This window comes from Simochromis diagramma, unplaced genomic scaffold, assembly GCF_900408965.1.
Source record: "Simochromis diagramma unplaced genomic scaffold, fSimDia1.1 OVJJ01000247.1, whole genome shotgun sequence".
Lineage (NCBI taxonomy): Eukaryota > Metazoa > Chordata > Actinopteri > Cichliformes > Cichlidae > Simochromis > Simochromis diagramma.
This window is the reverse complement of record NW_024386949.1, coordinates 1,043,489-1,059,926: the sequence shown is the minus strand read 5'-3', so window position 1 is coordinate 1,059,926 and position 16,438 is coordinate 1,043,489. Positions and strand designations below refer to the sequence as shown.

The window sequence follows — 16,438 nt, the reverse complement described above, 5'->3', positions numbered from 1 at the left end:
CTGTTCCTGTCTCTCCAGCCAGCGGTCCACCATGGGATGATTGGCGCTGAGCGATGACCGTGCTGTCTCTCTCTGGAATTCTCTCTGATTGGCCCAGGTCCCAGCGTCTCGTGGCAGACTGCGGTACGTGTCCATCCCTTTACCCTACAAGGAGAAAAAAAAAAAGGAATAGTTTTTGTTTTTACTTTTAATACTGTTACTACATTTCTCAGACATATGCCATGTCTGCTTTTTGTTAAGTAAATGTTTCTTTTCTTACTGAAAAATGCACATCAAGCATTAAAACCTTAACAATAAAGGCTAATCAACCTGCGCTGAATTTGTTCACAAGTCTTTTTAAAGACAGACCGGACCACTTTATAGTTGTGAGCTGGTGTGTGTACATCGGAGTATATTCTCGAGCATCTCACACTTCTGATAATCAGCTGTCTGCTTGACGTTTATTCAGCTGTGTAAAAACTATAACTTTAATCTCAGCCAAACCGATTTACTCAGGAACAAATAAAATACTAAAAAAAGCCAAACAATAACATTTTAAAGTTATCTAAGTGACTTATATATATATAACCTGAGTAGCGAAAGACGGCGGTGGGTTTGAAAACGATTTGCCGGGAGTCCGGTGTTCTCACGGGCTCTAGTGAGCCTTGACCCCGGCTAGCTATCGAGCTAGTGGGTAACAGACTTCGGAGCACTTTTGAAAATATGTGGTGTCTTGATAAACTGAGCAGATATTTGAGGTTTACACAGCTACATTCTCGCCTGAAAATATGTTAAACGTTTATTTTGTGACCCAGAAAGAATAATAAGAGTAATATTAAAACTAAGTAGCTGCCGCCATTGTTGGAAACTGAACTGGGCTGCGCTGCGCTATGAATTCTGGGACAAAGCTGCTTCTTCTTCTTCGGGGTTTAACGGCAGCTGGCATCCTTGTACATGCAGTGCTGCCATCTTCTGTTTCAATCCGTTATTACACTCTTAATTCCTACTACTTCAAACGACGCGTCGACTATTAAATCAGTCGTCGACGATTTTGATAGTCGACATAATCGTGACTAGTCGACTAATCGTGGCAACCCTAGTCTTCACACTGACAAACACAAGTCGGTGGGTGTCTGGTGGGCTCGGAGCAAAACATTAAACAGTTACTTTTACAAAAAGAAAAGGAGAGACAGAAGATGTTGGAATTAAAGTGAGTCTATCTGTGGCTCAGCAGAGCTACAAAAACAAGAAAATCAAAGATGTCCAAATAGCAGAGTTGTGGCTTCTGTGGTTAAATACAAGCAAGCTAGATACAACGAGCATCTCTTAGTCGATTATGTTTATTCACACTTATTGGGAGGTGCATCTTAAACAACAGTGTGGAGGTATGTGGCTTTAGGCACAAACCGAGCAGAAGGGTGCAAATGTTCAATGTGATCAGTTTCATCTTGGGAAAGTACAAAAAGCCATAAAGCAGCTTTTAAGGAGTTCTATGGTGACGAAAACAAGATGTTGATATATAACAGATGCAAAGGAACCTTTAGTGCATTTGTACTAAAAAGACAATAGCATCCCTCATGCAGTTTTGTGTGTGCAATTTCCTTCATTACCGTCAAATTATTCAAAATTAGCTAGCGCAAAGCCATGTCTGGTTTTGACATCCAAGCACCAACCTTCCTTTCCAGGCTATTTGTGCCAGACGAGTGGCGAGCTTTCAGGAAGCCAGCGGTGGTCGACCAGCGGGTTGGGTTCTTCCTTGATGGCGTCTCATCTGGTTGGACCCGTGACTCACCGCCGCTGAATGGCCCATTGATGGTCATCAGAGCAGGGTCACTGCTGCGCCGGACGTGGAGGGGCATATCTGAGGAACAGGTCATACACCAGGGCGTCAAAGCATTGTTGTACCTTTTTGTTTTTTACTTTTCAATGGAAAAGTTCCACTTTCATACTTATGTAAAAAACAAAAAACAAACAAACAACAAAAGAAACCCTCGGCTCTATCTGTTAAAGACTAACGGCAAAGGCTGAGGAAGAAGACAGTTTGGAGAAGATTGATGTAAATTTGCTGGAACAAATTTTACGTCTCAAACAATGTGGGCTAATAAAAGAAACAGATTCCATTATCATCCCATTGTGAATTAATGTGACTTATCGCCACAAGTCTAATCAGGCAGCCCTGCTTTACTGTCAGTGCATCTCAACCATAACGCAGAGCAGCAGGCTCTGTGTGGGAACAACAATAAGAGGAAGAGCCTATTGAGAAACCCCAGCGTTAGTGGATGCCTTCCATTAAAACTCTTCACTCTGAAAAGTTCCAGTGTGTGGGCGGCGGGCCAAGGTCCAAATAACAACCTCCAACAGGGGCAGCGTGCACGAAAACACCGCAGCCCGCGCTTGTACACAAGACACGACGTTATGACAATAAAAATAACCTCTGGAAATTTCCACGAGCTCATTTGATTAGCTGAAAGGGCAGCCATCAGACCACACAGGAGACACGGATTATAAAAGGTTAGAAGTGTTTAAAAAGCCAGAGCGTCGTCTCGGGACGACCACGCCAAGTGTCATGTTCCCATGTTCTCTTCCAAAACATATTGCTGTTTACAAGCTTTCAGATGTTTGGAGATGGTGGTGTGTGCTCATACAGGAAATGCTGTGATCTTCCCAAAGAGTGTGTATCTGAGTCAACAGCTTGTTTTTGTGTGTGTGTGTGTGTGTGTATTGTGAGACTAGATTGACTGTGGTCGTCTGTGTGTGTTAGTGTGCCTGTTTATTTGTGTTTCCTGACAAACTGGTGAGTTTGCGCATGAGATCATCTAATAGTTTTGTTTAGAGTAGGATGCGTTCACATTAAGTGGATCTTTGTGTGTGTGTTCAACTTGTGTAAAGAATACACATTAATGATGAGTTTTAATTTCGGATGTGCACAAATCAGTGACCAATGTTGTTTATGTTTGGAAATACTAGAGCCCACAGCTACAGTGGTTGATGAGAGTGTGTAAATGTGTACACTCATGTACTTGGCTCGGTGGTTCTTCTGGGTCATCCAGAGCGTGGGATATGAATCGCTCTGAGCTGTGGGAGGCAGTGGCTCTCTGGGGGATGGAGTTCAGGAGGGGACAGAGTGCGGGCTGCCTGACAGGTCTCAACAACACCTACAGCTGAAACTGCAACTCCCAGGAGGCATTAGGATGCAGGGGTGCTTCCCTCGAACCGAATCACGGTCAAGACTAATGTGTCCCGAACCCACATCTATTGAATTTGCATCGGCGCTGTGGAAAAAGCTTGGCGGTTTCACGCAGTCACAATGCTTTAAACAAAGACAGGTCGCTACCCTTCTTTGTCATCGCTCATCTTAAATGCCATTGTGATCTCGCGGCACAGCTGCAGTCATTAACCTTTTGTTCGTCTTGTCAGACGCAGTGATCAGAAAACAATTATTCTAACTACAGCACAACAGCTTGGTTAATGAGTGCCGGTTAAGATACCGTTCACCAGCTCAAATTTCACGCTACTTCAGACATCTCATAAGTGAGAAAAAAAAAAGAAGTGCATAATGACAGCACCTATGTCATGAACGCAGCTGCAACAAAACACAGAATAAATTACACCAAAGTCTGCATAACTCTTTGAGTACAAGACCTAATCAAATTAAATGAGGAGTTATTAAAAGCAGGTGTGTCATTTAGAAGTAATTGCAATATTTAAGGGATGCAGGGCAGTTCGGCAATAACATTCCCGACATAAAAACAGGATTTGGGAACTCTAAGGCTGAAGTCCCAAACTTTTTTTGCCCCAGGGACCAGTTTAATGTCAGACAATATTTTCATGGACCGGCCTTTAAGGTGTCGCGGATAAATATAATAAAATAAAACAATACGATCAAGACAAAAACTGTGGTATTTTGTAAATATAATAATAAACATGAATTCACTGTGTAATTGTGTAACTTTATTAGCAGCGTCCTCTTGAAATGCGTCAACAACATTGAGAGTAACATCCTCCTCTCTGCCCCTTAATGCTCTCTGGTCGCTATGGTAATGGGTAAATATTTCTTTCAAAATAAGACACACAACTACAACACGGGAAAAGACCCAGGGAAACTGAGTTAACGATAAAAAACCCGAAAACCATAAATTTCACACCTGAGCCTCAACTCTTGCGGATCGGTACCGGTCCCCGGGGGTTGGGGACCACTGCTCTAAGCCATGATTACGGTCCCCATACAGCGTACTTTGATGTATGTCAAATGTATGATGTATGCAAAAAGTTCCTCAAATAATTTTTTTTTGCTGGTCTTCATTACAGCTAGTTCACACAAAACAAATGATGCTTCTTCATCCCCGACACAAACAGAGCTCTGTTTTTACCTCCGTCTATTCATATCAGGTTGTTTTGGGGATTTTTACCATTTGCACCAGTGTGATATGGAGTGAAATCATTTTATGCCCAATTTTTGTTGTTTTGTTAGTTGACACGGGTCAAAGCAGCAGTCACGCTGTGAGATGGCCAACCTTCATTTGATCCCAGGCCATCTCTGATCACAAGACAAGATGCAATAGCCAACTTTCACCATCACTGTGCAACAAAAGACTACTGCTCTGGAGAAAAAAAAAACTAAAGAAATCACCACAATTATTTCACTTTGATCATCTCTCATGTGGAATAGCGCAAAATCACACAGGGTACACCAAGCTCAGTTTTTTTGCTATGTTCAAAAAGACAATCTTTTTCAAGTTGGCATCTGAAAGCCTCACACATCCACAACAGTAGTATTGTCCCTTAATTATTATTTTCTTATCTGCAGAGGTTTTTCAATTTAACAAAGCCAAGAAAATAACATCAATCCATTTGTGAATTTCGATAGAGCTCTCTGTCTAATAAGCTTAATCATTTTTCTTTTAAGCTCCTGGGCCGAACAAGAAAACTGGCAAAGCCCCACAGAGTCCAGCGCTTCTCATCTCCTCTTCTCTCCAACATAAATCAGTGATTGAAAGCTAGTCTCATTAGGGTGCTTATGAAAAAAATAATCGAATTCTTTCTCTTCCATGTCAGACATTTTTCTTAAAACCCATTAAAATTCAGCTGATGAGATTCTGAGTCGTCAATTAAGCAGGGTTAGAATTTATTATGAAGAAAGTTAAATTGGACGTATCTGGCAGGTGTGATTGTAGCAGAGATGTCAATTTCTTACTGAAAATTCACAATCAGCATTCTCATCCAGAAACGCAATTAGGGCTAAAGTGACCTCCGTCGCACTGTGTGTGTGTGTGTGTGTGTGTGTGTGTGTGTGTGTGTGTGTGTGTGTGTGTGTGTTATTGAGACCAAGAGAAAAGGAAAATTGTGCTGTCTCTGTCAGTCAATGCTATTTCAAAGGTCATTAGTGAATAAGACAGTAGAGGGCTTTGGTGCTAATTAAAAGACAGTAATGGAAAAAAAACTCCTTTTAACTTTTACTCTTTCTGATAACTACACATAAAGGTGCTCGACACATCCAGTCTAGAGGTAAACAAGCTCTATGCTAAAAGTGAAAAATCTTAATCAAACTTCTAGTTTAGTGCAGGAGCCTACTTTACAGTGCTGCTGTGATCACTACATGCTAACACGCTAATTCTCTGTTTAAATAAGACTGACTTAGCCACTTCAGAGTGGCTAGCAAGCTAGCTAGCATTAGCATTAGCTGACAACTACCCACCTCCAAAAGAGACCACAAAAAACACAGCACCAACAAACAAATAAATACAAAGAGAAAAAGAAAGGCAAACATGAGCCTTCGATTTGTTTTAATACAGTCTGTAACTATAGATTTACTTTAATATATTTTTGTCTGCTTCCTATTCATTACAAAAAAAAAAAAAAAAAAAAAAAAAAAAAAAAAACTTGGTATGAATTAGACGCATTTCTTTTGGACCAAAAAAATATTTTGAATTTATGATTTTCTCTATTTTTGTTATTCAATTTTATATTAATAAAACCATATTTTTTATATCAACTGTATTCAATAGACGGTGAAGAGAGGACAGGAAAGCAGGGGCAGACATGCGGCAAACAGTGTTGCCAGCTCCTCAGCAAGGAAAATCGCTATTGGCTGTCCTAAAAGTCGCTAGAAGTCGCTACATGACGTCACCGCCTAATTTGCATAATTGGTCATGCTAATATAATTGTAACCTACGTTGTTGGACAGAGAAATAACATCAGGGAAGAGACAGGGTAAAAAACGTCCTAAATGCATTTAGAATTTATTTAGAACTACAAATTAAATTTATTTTAGCAATTATTGTTTTTTGTAATGTCACTATTCCAACCCTGTTCCTTTATCTGGGCTTGGACCGGCAAAAGTGGCCCGAAATAGGCACTCTGGTGGAGTTACACTGTGTGTGTGTGTTTATAAGTAGTTTTAAACCTGATCCACAAAACAGCATAACAGTAAAAGAAGAACTGACTGCGTTACAGTCAGTGCGGGAGCAGCGGCTTCGCTCATGCGCGATTCATTTGCAGTTCGGACGCATAGGTATGAACATCTTCTGCCCTGATAGCAGCTGGGGGAGGACTATCCTCCGCCCGTGAGCGCTTTGGAACGGGTGAGGTGCCCCCGGCAGCACCGCTGCTTGTTGAGAGTAAAAGCGATACCCGCTTTCACGTCAAAAAGTCGTCATAAATAAGTCTCCAATAACACCAGAAAAAGTCGCCAGATTTGTCGCTAGTCGCTTTTTAGGAAAAAAAAGTCGCTAAGGGGGTCTGAAAAATCGCTAAATATAGCGACAAAGTCGCTAAGTTGGCAACACTGGCGGCAAAGGGCTGCAGGTCGGACTCTACGCTAACCCGGGCCAGCTGCTCTCAGCTGCATGGCATGTGGTCGCCCGCTCAACGTACTGAGCTAAACTGGCGCCCATAAAACCATAATTATTAATTATTCTAATACAAATAGAAGGAACACTTCTTTCACTTTAGGTAGTCTGATAAAAATATGGACGGGTGGTGACGGTTGTCTTTCTGTATATTTGCGTGTACATGTTTGCTTGCTTCTGTGCAAAAGATCTCGCTTGAGCCGAATTGACAAATCACCTACACGAGTCACTTTCCCATCCAAACTCAGAGTAACTGCAGTAGAAGAAGCGACTTGGCCAGCGAAACTGCAGAGGTGAATGGCCTCAGCGTCACATTTGATTTAGGAGGCAGCGAATAGAACCAATTAGCCACTTTGGCCGGGGATCAAACGGCTATCTGTGTCTGAAAAAAATAAAATAAAAAAGGCACCTCCTGTCCAATTAACAAAATTTATGAACAGGGCGACGGTACGGCTCGGACGTGATAAGGTGATTTGTTGTGTTTTCTCTATACTGCTGTGGTTGATGACATTTGACTCCAATGAAGATGATAACGTGAGGAATATAAGACGAACTGAATTAAATATTAATCAGCCAATGTTGCAGTTCCTGATTGTATCTTTAGGGTAATGATCCATCTGTCAAAATAATGCATGCCTGTGCTAATAACCCTAATGGTATTTGATCCAGAAACGCGTGTTCTCCAGTCTCGCGACTTACTGGTGCGCAGGGCCGAAGGCGTGACCTCGATCTCGCTGGCGGCCTGGTAAGGTTGGAAAGCAGAGGGTCCGCTGCCTGCGCTGAGGTCTGCAGCAAACAGGTCGGGGCTCTGGGTGCCTGTGGAGCTGGCACTGGTGCCATCACCGCCATGATGGGGTTCCTGTTCATCATATATAGCTATTAACTGCAGGAAAGAGGAAAAACAGAGGAGAGAGCACAAAAGGTCAGATTTCAGAAATATGTAGCTTAATGTTACACCGCAGTATCGAAGTAATATAGCACAGGAAAAATATATATATTTTTAACTTTATGGAATGACAATGCTTAGCTGTAATCTGGATATAGAGAACAATTACAAAGAAGGTGCAATGACAGGAAACAAAAAATGATAAACACCTAAAAAGAAGAAGATGATAATGATGAACGACTCTTTTGTAGCGATACCTACTCATTTTCCCTCAGACTTGAAATTAAGCAGCATTCATGCATTTCCCCCCTATATATTTAAAACTATATGGGAAAGGAGAGACTTCATTATCTGCAAATCTGATTTTAATCCATTTAATCCAGGAAGAGGCAAATAAGAATAATTAAAACACAGCACACTGTGTGATTTTTGAAGGTAGGCATTAACACCAACTGAACCACACTGGCTCAAAAATCAGTCCTACTGGGTGTAATCAGGAAGTCCAAATCATAGCTGGTGTTCTATAAATGTAGAAGTGGCTTCCCTGAAAACATGCACAGATAAATAGAAGACACGGTGGTCCTTCTCGGCTCAAATGCACGGGGGCCGCACGTAAAGTCCAAAGGAAAATTGAGGTGATTTAGACCCCCCCCCCCTATTTTATTCTATGACAGAGACACACTCATTATGTCCAATCATATTCTCCCTCCACTCAAAAAGCTTCGTCTTTCACTCCACGTCTTTATGTTCAAAGACCTCACAGATCTGATTAATTCCAGCCTCTGCAGAGTCCCTTTATTAGATTAAAGATTACATTCATGCCATCTCTCTGCGACTCCCACTAGGCCGGCGTATGTGCTCAGCTGGCTTCAGTTAGCTGAGGAGAAAATGAAAAATCCATCCAACACGTGCCAATTCGAGGGATGTGATCCGAGCGTCCCTCGAGGTGAGATCTGATGCAGAAGCACGACTGCGATAAGGTTTGCCCCCTAATGCACAAAATATTAACCACATTCAAAACTAGCACACGTGCTCAACCGCTCAAACATCTTCAAGACATCACTTCACTTTATCTGGGTTTATTGACATGATCCTAACCAAAGGAAACGCCTGAACTTTAAAGAAAAACTGACCAAAAGCAGCTAGTCACAGACAACATACTAATTTCACCTCAAGGAAAATATATATATATTTTAAAAATACCATGCTGCGTGTGAAATAAAGATATGTTTTTGCAAGGGCTCTTTGAAGATCAGTAATAAGGGTTTCCAGGTTTATCGATTTTATTTAGCGTCAGAAATAGATTTTCCTCTTAGAGGAAGAGTTTCAAATGAAGCCAGTTTAACATTTATAAGAGGAGGGAATTCAAAAGGAGAAGCATTTCACTTCTTCGAAGCAAGCAGTTCTTTAATCAACAATTTTAGTTGCATATGCATCATGAATACTGCTTTTAATATCATGTAATCAGTAAGGTAACGCTCAGGAGTATGAAAGCAAAACAATCACTACAAGCGAAGGTGTCTACATAAGAAGCCTCGCTTCGACTGCAGTCAGAGGAGGAAAATCTTTTATACTAATCTCAGGAAGTTCTGATCTTACACCGTGCAGAAACACGGTCTAATTTCACTACGGGCAACCAAGAGAGAAATTCTGTTTCAAACTGACCCAATTCTGATCAGCGATGACAAGAGTCCATCCCAAGCGCTCAAGTGCAAGTGGTCACACCGGGACATCCAAGCAGCGATTTAAAAAAAACAGCCGCCACTCAAACCAAGGTCGAGGGGCGCCACTGGAGAAATGACCAAAGAAGATCAGCCAAATTTCTATTCCATGCGGTTTTTGACTTTTTTATGGGCATAGACGGGGAACTAAAGGGTCACACCTCGCCGTTTATGAGCGTACGGTACAAAATGACTGGAGGGTTCTTTTAAAAGTAGTATATTTGTTTTTAAAAAGTAGTATATTTGTACGTAACGTATGACTAAAATAAATGAAACCAATTCCATGGTGGAGTCGTTGTGCGTCTATTGCTTCAATGATTCTCACAAGTAACATCAAAGTCCAAACATCATCTTCATCACACTAAAGATGAAAAGAAACTGTAAGCACAAAATATTAACACTTCAAGACATTCAGGCTGCATACAGTGCAAATTAAAATACATCACATTCTCTAAATCTCTCTCTCTCTCTCTCTCTACACACACACACACACACACACACACACACACACACACACGGACAAATAAAAAGAAATGCATTGATACACACACAATTACATCTAGAGACACAAAGACACCCACAGAATCCATTAAAACACACACACACACCATTCAAATCCAACGACCATTTTTCCAGCACATTAAACCTTCATTTCAGCCACATTTAGCCTGAGAGCTGTGGAGTTTTATAGCTTGCTGGACAGGCTCCCCTGGTGAGAGAAACACACTCTCCAGGGCACACACACAAACACACGCACACTTAAAAACATTTACAGACCTCAACACTCATTTTTCCCCATTAGTCCCTTTACATAAACGCAAACACATTTACTTCAAATTACAGCTCGCTACAGCCAGAGGCTAATGTGAGCGCACGTTAATGAGGATTACAAAGGTCAAAGGGCGAGGCTATGTGTGCGCTGCAGAAGTAATGAAAGTGCGAATAAAGACAGAAAAGAAAGGAGAAGAGGTGAAAATAGTGGACTGACAAGTAAAACAGGTGTGTGCGCTCAGGTGCGAGCGTGTGTGCGCTTTAGTGAGACTCATGAGAAAAGGGAGTGTGTGCTGTGTGTTTGTAATTGTGTGTTTTATGTGTACAAATCTATATAAACCTGTGAGTGTAGTCTGCTGCTCCCTCATTAAAGCTCAGTTCAGGCCACAAGGGCTGAGTCAGCAAACTCCCTGCCTCCCCGGGCTACTCCCCGAGGGCACCACAGAAGAAGAGCTCTCAACCCCATGTGCTTTTTCAGCCCATGTGGCTGTTATTACATGGTAATCGGTTCAGCTGCAGCGGGCACTAAAAATGTGTTCAGGCTGAGCTTACCTGATATCGCTCAAAGTAGAAATAATCTGCAGCAATTAGCATTGCAAAAATAAAAGCCGTACAGCGCTGGGATATCTGACAAAAAACAGCAGCAATCATAAAACCTGTTGAGACATACAAATATCTGCTGCTAAAGCCATTTTGGACAGATCGTTAATCACATTCGCCCATTATCCCTGACGCTTTTCTGCATTATTATTATTCTATGGCATTAAGCTCCCAGTCTTTGACGCCTGAAAAAGCCTGCAGGGACCTCAAAGTTTTTCGCATAATTTAAATTATTGAAACCCAGAAACAGTCACTAGAAGTATTTGCATTGCATTGTTTTCTACACGGCATACAAATTGCGCATGTACGGGACCATTTGCTTACAGTGAATACATCCATATGCAGATGAGTAGATAGTAATAAACATTTTTCAGTACAAAAACAAACGCTTGCTGCGGGGTACACCAATAAGACACAAACGTTGCAAGAGTGTAGCTGCTAAAAAAAAAAACTTTTAACTAGCAAACGCGCCTCAAGCTTTCAGAAGGAACTGTCAGGAATAAATGCTGTTCAAGAAAAGTCCCCAAGAGTATTTTTTTAAACCCCAAAATATGCATTCAAGCCTTAATTTGCATTCCCATGAAAAGCTTGTATCAGATTGCAGCAAGCGGCATGCGCCAAACTTTGGAAGGGTGGAATTATTTAAGTCGTAACAATATGAGCAGAAGCTTGGTGGTTTGGAATGTCATATTTCCTACTAACATGTCCATCATTTGAATGCAGCACAAGACTTCAAGCTTAATGTTCCGCTCGAGTGTCATACGTAACGCTAAAATGCACAGTAAAGTAAAAATGTTTAAACAAAAATTAAAAATACATTACTTATAATCCGAGTTGACTTTCAGTGTCTCGGTGGATTTGGCTTTTGGCTGCTATTACTTTACACGCTGAATAAGGTCAAAGGGAACATCAGCCGTTGCCAGACTTCCCTTGGAAACTGACCAAACATGGGTTTTTAATAAGTGAATATGCCGTAGCTTCAGCAGTACAGGGCAGCGTTGTGACTGACAGATGCTCCCTCGAGGTTACGTGTTATTTCTGTCGGAGGTTTTGAATTGTTGTCTGCGAGCTAAGAAACAGCCCCGAGTCAAAGCTAATTGCTGAGGTTTGTTGACAAGCACAGCCCTGACCCTGCCACAGGAGAGCTGCTTAAACGCATAGGAGCGCACACACACACACACACACACACACACACACACCACAAAACAAGGGTGACATCCAATTAGCAAGGTTCTGAGAAAAACAGAGGATGTAGAGTGAGAATTAGGTGTTGATTGGTCTGTGGAACTGTGTCAATATGTTGAAGACAACAAAAATTAATATGTAACCTGCTGTTTGCAAGGCACTATGTGTATTTTTCACTTGTCTTTCAAAGTAAGAGTACTTATCGAAAACACAACTACATTTGCAACTTTTCCTTTGTGTAACTTGCCATTTGTGTTATTAAGAATCTAATAATAACAAAAAAAATATGAAACTAAAGGACTTCAGATTAAAGGAAAGAACTTTTATGGTAATTATAAAATCCAAATGAAAATGATTTGCAATCCATCCGGCTTTATTATGTGCTACATTTCTGCATAGCTCTGCAATTACACCTGCAAAACTCGAGTTGACCTGAGGTTTCTACGCACTGCTGATATTCTTGCCCACTGAGCTGAGCAGAATAAATCAGAGATGGAGCTAACAGTAAACACTGCAACACACTAGGGCTGCCACGATTAGTCGACTAGTCACGATTACGTCGACTATCAAAATCGTCGACGACTGATTTAATAGTCGACGCGTCCTTTGAAGCTTTGTAAGATCGCAAAAGACGCAGGAATAAGTAGTAGGATTTAAGAGTGTAATAACGGACTGAAACAGAAGATGGCAGCACTGCATCTACAAGGATGCCAGCTGCCGTTAAACCCCGAAGAAGAAGAAGCTTTGTCCCAGAATTCATAGCGCAGCCCAGCTCAGTTTCCAACAATGGCGGCAGCTACTTAGTTTTAATATTACTCTTATTATTCTTTCTGGGTCACAAAATAAATGTTTAACACATTTTTAGGCGAGAATGTAGCTGTGTAAACCTCAAATATCTGCTCAGTTTATCAAGACACCACATATTTTCAAAAGCGACGTTTTCGGAGACGTCTGTTACCCACTAGCTCGATAGCTAGCCGGGGACAGGAAACAGCATTTTGAGACAGTAATCCATGCCTTTGTTACTACTAGGCTGGATTATTGTAACGCACTTTATTTTGGGGTTAGTGATGCGTCCATTAGGCACCTGCAGGTTGTGCAAAATGCTGCAGCACGTCTTTTAACTGGAACAAAAAAGTTTGAGCACATTACCCCAATTTTAATTTCACTCCACTGGCTACCTGTACATTTAAGGATTGTTTTTTAAAATTCTCTTATTTGCTTTTAAATCTCTTAATGGCCTGGCCCCTCCCTACCTCTCGGAGCTACTATAACCATATACACCTCCCCGTTCCCTTAGGACCGCCAATCAGCAGCTCCTTAAGGTACCAAAAACTAAGTATAAATCTAAAGGTGATCGTGCTTTTGCTGTAGTTGCTCCAAAGTTGTGGAATGATCTACCCTTGCATGTTAGGCAGGCCTCTTCTCTCTCTGAATTTAAAAGTCTTCTTAAAACATATTTATTCGCTGAAGCCTTTGGCATTGATTAAGCGTGAGAACACCGGACTCCCGGCAAATCGTTTTCAAACCCACCGCAGTCTTTCGCTACTCAGGTTAAACATATATAAGTCACTTAGATAACTTTAAAAGTGTTATTGTTTGGCTTTTTTTTTAGTATTTTATTTGTTCCTGAGTAAATCGGTTTGGCTGAGATTAAAGTTATAGTTTTTACACAGCTGAATAAACGTCAAGCAGACAGCTGATCATCAGAAGTGTGAGATGCTCGAGAATATACTCCGGTGTCCTGTTATATTTTAGATAGCAAGGAGTTTATTAAACTTCACTGAAACAACCTGCAGATTTCATTAAAATTTAATAAACTATCATCTTGTCTTTATCTTTAGTTAGCACATAGCTTACAGCTTTAAGTGTTTAAGGTAATGATAGTTATATAAGAGCAGATGCTGCTGGTGCAATAAGCATCCGTTTTACGTCCAATGGATGCATGATCTGATTAGTCAACTAATCGCAAAAATAATCGGTGACTAGTCGACTATCAAAATAATCGTTTGTGGCAGCCCTACCACACACACACACACACACACACACACACACACACAAATAGCAGACCTAGATATAGACTAAGTTTGTACACAGACTGCTAGAGCTAAGAAAACCAGAAAATAGCACCTAGCAAGTCAGGAATATTACACATGGCGGTCACACTTGTCATAAGCTGGATCATGTTAGCAACAATGGGTGTATGCCAGGTGGAAAAAATGGCTGATTCTGGTCTTCATATGAACAAACAATAAATAAACAAATCAATCAATCAATCAAAAACCAAAAAACCCAAGCAGATGACAGTTAAGAGTTAGCAAAGAGGTATTTTGGAACAATTTTCTCTAAAACAAGTCCAATAAAAACATAATTTGCTGACGGGCTGTACTGCCTCCCTAACATAATTTAAGTAAAGCCTCTGAAATGTTGGAAAAAGATGCAACTCTCTCTTCATTCTGTAAATCCCTTTTTAAAGCACAGATTGATGTCACATAGCAAAAATATAGCAGTACTGTGGCTAACACAGCAACAGTAAATTCTCAGGGAAACTTGTGTGCAACTGTAGAAATCACAGCATGGAATATTAGAACAGTTATGAACTAATTCAGGTGAATCAGTTTAATCCAACTTTATTTACACAGTGTAAAATCACAATAACAATGAGATAATATGTGTTAAGCAGATTTGCCAAACGCTGTCCTTCGATACTTTTATCAACTTGTATCCCCTTTCTTGCACTTAGATTCCTTTATATACTCAAAAACTAACAATTACCGAAGAGCAAATTACAGTGGAAAGTGTGAGTCAGCCCACTTTTCAGCAGTCACTTTCAGCTCGTAAATCATCATCATAACTCTGGCTAGAACAATATGCTGGCAGCGGGGCCAGAGAGAGGAAACCAGAGGTTTCTCAAAGGGGAATTAATCCTCACGGATGTGTGTTGGGGAGAGGATTGAATTTAGCAAGACGCAGTCACCGCTTGTGCCACATCAGCAATTGCCCATTTTTATTTCATCGAAATTCCCCAGGCTTTTGCGGTGCGACCGTCCAAAAGTTACACTTGCCTTAGTTCTGGCTATCAACTCCAAAACATAAATCTTTCCAAGTTGAGCCTCCATCTATCGAGCGTTTGATTTATTCCCCCGTCACATAAAATAACGTCAAGTCATTACAGTTTCACACAGAATTATATTACATCAACAGACCGCATTTTCCCTCATGTCAAGCTCCACATTGCATATCCTCTGTTCTTTCATAAGATTTATTTAATCTAAACTGTATATATCAATAAACGCAGACGCATAAAACGAAAGTGAGCTCGACTGATTATTTGAGCAGAGGGGAAATTATGCTTGTCATACACACTGCAAATGACGAGAGGTTGGATCCTGACACGATACCAAATGTGTCACTGAAATTATAAATGAAAGACAGGATTAAAAATGGTGATAAAACTGATTATTTTTATTATTAGCGATTTTCATTTTAACAAATTCTCTCTTTATGTGTTAACTCTCTAATGCATGGGCACTGCTCGTCAAATTACAAGCAGACACTGGTATCTTAGATTGTTATCTACTTTCACAGGTCCCAGTTTGCGTTTATGTTCTGCTGGTTTGGTGCACTGACAGTCCAGAATGAAGCTAAAGGCTAAAAATGTAATAACGTATGAAAGAAATTGAAATTTTTCAGATATAAATATTGGTAGAAGGCTATTTCAAGCCAAAATCAAAGAGCTCAAACATTTTCTTTTGAGTTATTCTTCGCCATCAAAGATTACCCTGATTCTGGGAATCAAGGCCTTTCAGTTCTTTGGCTTGCACTATACCAGTTTCAGACCAGGAAGTAAGAGGGCAAAAAGGAAAACCGTCAGCAAAATGAAGGAAGTAACCGCTAAACTTTCACCTACACAGCTGTGTAATCCAAAGCATGTCGTCCCGACTCTCCTCTCAGGTCAAGAAACAGCAGCCTGGAACAAATTTTCTTGGTTACACACTTTATGTCGAAAGTGCGAGGTTGCAACAGGCCTTTTCCCAAAAGCAACAGCCATCAAAGCCCTCACCATCAGCTCGCCAGAGCCAAAACCCACACGGTGCAGACAGGCAGTGACCAATGTTACTCCTGGGTCAGTATACCACAGTATTTATGTGAGGAGTTTAGTTTCAAAATGAGATATCTAGCGATGCGGGAAAAGACGAGACACACCATCAGTTTTAAAGAATGGTTGCAACTTAAAACCTCAGATGACAGTATGATAAAACTGTCATCTAAGTTTTTAAAAGATGAACTTTAGATCATTTCTTATTTGAAAATAGATATTTACTTCAAATATTTAAAAATGAAGCACATACTTATTTTGTCATTACATCCATTTCTTTCACTCATGAAATCTGAGGTTTGGGAAACAGGAGGAACACGACTCTTGACAGGTTCATTAGGTAAAAGCA

At 40.7% G+C, this 16,438-nt stretch overlaps 1 protein-coding gene across 8 annotated transcripts in view; it reads right to left on the bottom strand.

The window, feature by feature from the left end:
• Window positions 1-16,438, bottom strand: part of LOC120737653 (partitioning defective 3 homolog) — a 242,640-nt gene that overhangs the window by 148,736 nt on the left and 77,466 nt on the right. For all 8 annotated transcript variants that reach the window (XM_040038476.1, XM_040038477.1, XM_040038478.1 and 5 more), the window contains 3 exons: window positions 7,527-7,710; window positions 1,653-1,840; window positions 1-144 (listed from right to left, as the gene is read on the bottom strand). In XM_040038476.1, the coding sequence (XP_039894410.1) occupies window positions 1-144; window positions 1,653-1,840; window positions 7,527-7,710 (516 nt within the window). The remainder of the gene's footprint in view (window positions 145-1,652; window positions 1,841-7,526; window positions 7,711-16,438) is intronic.